Source organism: Colobus angolensis, unplaced genomic scaffold (genome assembly GCF_000951035.1).
Source record: "Colobus angolensis palliatus isolate OR3802 unplaced genomic scaffold, Cang.pa_1.0 Scaffold18, whole genome shotgun sequence".
Taxonomy (NCBI): Eukaryota; Metazoa; Chordata; class Mammalia; order Primates; family Cercopithecidae; genus Colobus; species Colobus angolensis.
Window position 1 is genome coordinate 4381720 of NW_012114932.1, and position 5997 is coordinate 4387716.

The following is a 5997-nucleotide window of genomic DNA, read 5'->3' on the forward strand; positions in this document are numbered from 1 at the left end:
AAAAAAAAAAAAAAAAAAAAGAAGCTGGTAGTCTGTAAAAATGGTAATATACATGACTACAGAGAGGGACCATTTCCCTTAACTAATTGAGGGAAATGTGCCTTTTTTTTTTTTTATGCTGGCAGAGCTAAGTAGTTTGGTTGACAGGGCTATCTACAAGTGATTCATGAAGAAGCAGGTGCTTACTCCAAGATAAGGCCCATACTCACAGTCTTTGGTCAAGAAAGTTGATTTCATTTGTCCGATAGTAATGTAACTATGTAAAGACCTGATTTGAATCTTACTGGCTATAGCTTTGGATATGTTGATTGTGGGTTTTTTTGCACCTCACTTTTCTTACAAATAGAAAGGACACAATTGCAATTGCTTTGTCCTGCCACCGCCGCCTCCTCCCACCCCCCAGAAATGTGAGAAAAGAATAACTAGCAGTGAGTTACCTTGGGTAAGACTGTCCATTTCTTAGCTTTAATTTTCTCATCTTTCAAATGAGGGAGCCTCTTCTGGCTGTAAAATCTTAGATTTTGATTCTTTTGTTTGTTTCAAACAATTGACAAGAGTTTCTAGAATGTTTTTCCTTTTGCAGTGCTCATTACATGAAACATCTTTTTCCTCTTCACCAGGCAGTTGCAGCAGTGCAGAATGGCTGACCTCAGTCTTGCAGATGCATTAACAGAGCCGTCTCCAGACATTGAGGGAGAGATAAAGCGAGACTTCATTGCCACACTAGAGGCAGAGGCCTTTGATGATGTTGTGGGAGAAACTGTTGGAAAAACAGACTATATTCCTCTCCTGGATGTTGATGAGAAAACCGGAAACTCAGAGTCAAAGAAGAAACCGTGCTCAGAAACTAGCCAGGCTGAAGGTAAGTATTTAAACCAGACTGCTTACATATGTTCAGAAAGCAGGTTAGGGATTATGCCTTTGGTCGTAATCTTGGAAACTAAGAATTGAGCTGAGTTTTTTTAGTATAGGCTAGTAACTTTGTATGTCTTTATTAGAAACTGAGAAGGTAGACTTACCACCCTTTGAGTGAGTGTTCGTGAGTCTGTAGATAACTTTTAACCCCAATATTTCTTCATTTAGACTGGAATCAGATGCCATTTTTTGTCTTTGGGGTCATCACAGGTCAGGATTAAAGCATAATTAAAGCCTTTAAGAGAAATTTGCCTTTTTCCTGGGATCAGATGTGCTAATAATTGGTTGAGTATTTTAGTATCTGTGTTCATGAGGGAATTGGTCTGTATTTTTCTCATAATGTCTTCTGTCCAGTTTTAGAATTGAGGTCACGCCGACTTCATAAAATGAATTGGGAAGTGTTCCCTTCTTTCTCTTTTCTAGAATAGTTTGCATAGAATTGATACTTTTTTCTTCTTTTCAGTGTTTGATAGAATTCATCAATAAAGCTATCTGGGCCTGGAATTTTCTGTCAGATTTTTAAACTAGGAATTTAGTTTCTTTCAGAGATTGTAGAACTATTCCGGTTATCTGTTTCTTTTCTTTTTTTTGAGACGGACTCAACGCTCTGTGGCCCAGGCTGGAGTGCAGTGGCCGCATCTCAGCTCACTGCAAGCTCCGCCTCCCGGGTTTACGCCATTGTCCTGCCTCAGCCTCCTAAGCAGCTGGGACTACAGGCGCCCGCTACCTCGCCCAGCTAGTTTTTTTGGTATTTTTTAGTAGAGATGGGGTTTCACCGTGTTAGCCAGGACGGTCTTGATCTCTTGACCTCGTGATCCACCCATCTCAGCCTCCCAAAGTGCTGGGATTACAGGCTTGAGCCACCATGCCCGGCCCCGGTTATCTGTTTCTTAAGTTAGCTTTGGTAGTTTGTATTTTTCAAGGAATTCCTTGGTCAGTTTCCTGGCATAAATGTTACAAACTAATGGAGATATGCTTTTAGTGTAGAATCTGTTATATCCCCTCTTTCAGTTCTTATGTTAGTCATTTGTGATGTTTCTTTTTTTCTTTTTATTTTTTTGATAAGTCTAGATAGAGGTTTATCAATTGTATTGAAAGATCCAGCTTTTGGTTTCATTAATTTTTTTTTTCTATTGTCTTTCTGTTTTTAATTTCTTCTCATATCTTTATTTCTTTCCTTTCTTCTGTTTACTTAAGTTGGTTTATTCTTTTTCTGGTTTCTTAAGGTGACAGCTTAAATCAGGTTTTGATCTGAGACATTTCTTTTCTAATGTCATTACTTAATGTTATAAATTACCCTCTAATCACCATTTTAGCTGTGTCCCATGGATTTTGATATGTTGTATTTTATTTTCATTTATTTAAAAATATTTTAAAATATTTCCTTTGTGAATTCCTCTTTGTGTCTGCCTTTAAGATTTTATCTTTATGTTTGTCTTTTAGCAGTTTAAATATGTTGTGTTTAGATGATATTTTGAAATTTTTCTGCGTGGGCTTCTCTGAGCTTCTTGATCTGTGCTTCTGAAGTGGTTAACTCTGGGAAATTTTTAGCCATTATCTTTTAAAATATTTCTTCTGCCCCATTCTTTTTCTCTTCTCCTTCTGGGATTCCAATTATATTTTTGTTAAATTATTGGATAGTGTCCTGTATCTCTTGGATGCATTGTTAGTTTTTTTCTCTCTTTATTTCTGTTTGTGTTTTACTTTGGGTACTTGCTTTTGACCTATCGTCCAATTCCCCGATTCTTTTCCTAGTTGTGTTGAATCTAATGATGAGCTTTCAGTGGCATTATCTACTTCAGCATCTTTTATGTTTTTAATTTCTAGTATTTGTTTGCCTCTTTCTTATGAGCTTCCTTATTTCTGCTAAAATTTCCCATCTGTTCATATATGTTTTCCACCTTTTCTACTGTAGACTTTAACATATTAATCATAGTTGTTTTAAATCTCTGTGTGATAATTTGAAAATCTGGGTCATCTCTCAGTCTGATTGCCGTGTGTGTGTGTGTGTGTGTGCATCTTAGTTTTTGATTGAATGCTAGATCTCACATGTAAAATAGTAGGCTCAGGCCAAAAGGTATTTATGCTTGGAAATGGGCATGTCTCTTGGGTTTAGTCAATTTAAATAGAAGCTGAGCTAGTTTTGGGTTTTGTTGTTACTATAATTGCCTTCAGTGTACTACTGTCTTCAATCCCTTTAATTCTGTGCTTAGAGTGGGGACTGAGGCGCCGGAAGGTATTTCTTTAATGTGCTTGCTCCACTCTTTCAGCCTTCCCTGTGTACCCAGGCCTCAGAGGGGTCCTTGTCCATTCTCTTTTCCCTCTTTTATCAGAAGAGTTCTAGCCAGGTGGTGGGCAGAGTTTTTTTTTTTATTGTCCCATTTTGTGCTTAATTCTGTGCTTATATCTCATGGGTTGGGTCTTTCTCAGTGGTATTATCCTTCTCACAGTAGTAGGGTCTTCTAATGGTATTGGTGTAGGATCCTGGATGAGGAGTTTTTTTTGCTCCTCTCTCAGGTTTATAAAGTATGTTTCTATTACTCTTTCCCTAGCTACAGCCGGTGTGCTCTGGGACTGACAGAGTTTGGTACTTCTTCCCCAGGAGAGAAAGATCCCGGGGGAGGAGTTCATGCTTTTCCCTTAATGGTGGTGGCCTTCTCCAGGTCTGTAGCATGGAGGGAGACTCTATCTGGTCCCTCACCCTGCTTCCAGTCTTTCCTGTGAGCATGCAGCAGACATCTGCAAAGACAATCCTGCAAATGAGTGTGAATTCCCTTTGCGTCTGTGGATTTGAGGGGCCCCATAGTCTCATCCTAGCCTTCACTTACCTTTAACAAATCACTACAATTTTTGCTTGAATTTTTCTTACTTGCTTGTAGGGTACCCAGTGTCTCTTCTGCACATGCTCTGACACAGGAGAGCTGGTGTTCACCTCCCATATTTCCTGGAGGGGCTTGTCTTTCTTTGGATTTCATACTACTAGGTAGCTTTCCAATGAATTCAAGTTTTTTGTAGTTGATATCGCTGTTTCTTATTGTTAGGGTGGGAGTGACATCTCTTTTGGCTTTCTACAGCCTAAGTGGAAGAAGAAAACCTGCTTCCTTAATATATGTTTAATTGTGTTGGGGAGGGGGCAGACTACAACTCATTTAAAGAAGTACTGAGAGTTTAAGATCTAATTATATCCATATAAATATTTACTCCAGGCCAGGCGCAGTGGCTCATGCCTGTAATCCCAGCACTTTGGGAGACCAAGGCAGGTGGCTCACCTGAGGTCAGCCGTTTGAGACCAGCCTGGCCAACATGGGGAAACCCCGCCTCTACTAAAAATACAAAAATTATCCAGGAGTAATGGTGTACACCTGTAATCCCAGGTACTCGGGAGGCTGAGGTACGAGAATCACTTGAACCTGGGAGATGGAGGTGGCAGTGAGTGGAGAGCATGCCACTGCACTCTAGCCTGGGTGACAGATCAAGACTCTGTCTCAAAAAAAAAAAAAAAAAAAAGAAGCTGGTAGTCTGTAAAAATGGTAATATACATGACTACAGAGAGGGACCATTTCCCTTAACTAATTGAGGGAAATGTGCCTTTTTTTTTTTTTATGCTGGCAGAGCTAAGTAGTTTGGTTGACAGGGCTATCTACAAGTGATTCATGAAGAAGCAGGTGCTTACTCCAAGATAAGGCCCATACTCACAGTCTTTGGTCAAGAAAGTTGATTTCATTTGTCCGATAGTAATGTAACTATGTAAAGACCTGATTTGAATCTTACTGGCTATAGCTTTGGATATGTTGATTGTGGGTTTTTTTGCACCTCACTTTTCTTACAAATAGAAAGGACACAATTGCAATTGCTTTGTCCTGCCACCGCCGCCTCCTCCCACCCCCCAGAAATGTGAGAAAAGAATAACTAGCAGTGAGTTACCTTGGGTAAGACTGTCCATTTCTTAGCTTTAATTTTCTCATCTTTCAAATGAGGGAGCCTCTTCTGGCTGTAAAATCTTAGATTTTGATTCTTTTGTTTGTTTCAAACAATTGACAAGAGTTTCTAGAATGTTTTTCCTTTTGCAGTGCTCATTACATGAAACATCTTTTTCCTCTTCACCAGGCAGTTGCAGCAGTGCAGAATGGCTGACCTCAGTCTTGCAGATGCATTAACAGAGCCGTCTCCAGACATTGAGGGAGAGATAAAGCGAGACTTCATTGCCACACTAGAGGCAGAGGCCTTTGATGATGTTGTGGGAGAAACTGTTGGAAAAACAGACTATATTCCTCTCCTGGATGTTGATGAGAAAACCGGAAACTCAGAGTCAAAGAAGAAACCGTGCTCAGAAACTAGCCAGGCTGAAGGTAAGTATTTAAACCAGACTGCTTACATATGTTCAGAAAGCAGGTTAGGGATTATGCCTTTGGTCGTAATCTTGGAAACTAAGAATTGAGCTGAGTTTTTTTAGTATAGGCTAGTAACTTTGTATGTCTTTATTAGAAACTGAGAAGGTAGACTTACCACCCTTTGAGTGAGTGTTCGTGAGTCTGTAGATAACTTTTAACCCCAATATTTCTTCATTTAGACTGGAATCAGATGCCATTTTTTGTCTTTGGGGTCATCACAGGTCAGGATTAAAGCATAATTAAAGCCTTTAAGAGAAATTTGCCTTTTTCCTGGGATCAGATGTGCTAATAATTGGTTGAGTATTTTAGTATCTGTGTTCATGAGGGAATTGGTCTGTATTTTTCTCATAATGTCTTCTGTCCAGTTTTAGAATTGAGGTCACGCCGACTTCATAAAATGAATTGGGAAGTGTTCCCTTCTTTCTCTTTTCTAGAATAGTTTGCATAGAATTGATACTTTTTTCTTCTTTTCAGTGTTTGATAGAATTCATCAATAAAGCTATCTGGGCCTGGAATTTTCTGTCAGATTTTTAAACTAGGAATTTAGTTTCTTTCAGAGATTGTAGAACTATTCCGGTTATCTGTTTCTTTTCTTTTTTTTGAGACGGACTCAACGCTCTGTGGCCCAGGCTGGAGTGCAGTGGCCGCATCTCAGCTCACTGCAAGCTCCGCCTCCCGGGTTTACGCCATT

General features: G+C 39.4%; 1 protein-coding gene across 10 annotated transcripts in view; it reads left to right on the forward strand.

Moving 5' to 3' along the window:
- Positions 1–5997, forward strand: part of MAP4 (microtubule-associated protein 4) — a 280646-nt gene that overhangs the window by 118108 nt on the left and 156541 nt on the right. For 7 of the 10 annotated variants that reach the window (XM_011939193.1, XM_011939191.1, XM_011939192.1 and 4 more), the window contains exon 1: positions 5020–5264. In XM_011939193.1, coding sequence (XP_011794583.1) covers positions 5042–5264 — 223 coding nt within the window. In that variant the 5' untranslated portion in view covers positions 5020–5041. Of the gene's footprint in view, positions 1–620; positions 863–5019; positions 5265–5997 lie in introns of those variants that run through there. The other 3 variants (XM_011939197.1, XM_011939190.1, XM_011939198.1) reach the window with 2 other exon arrangements.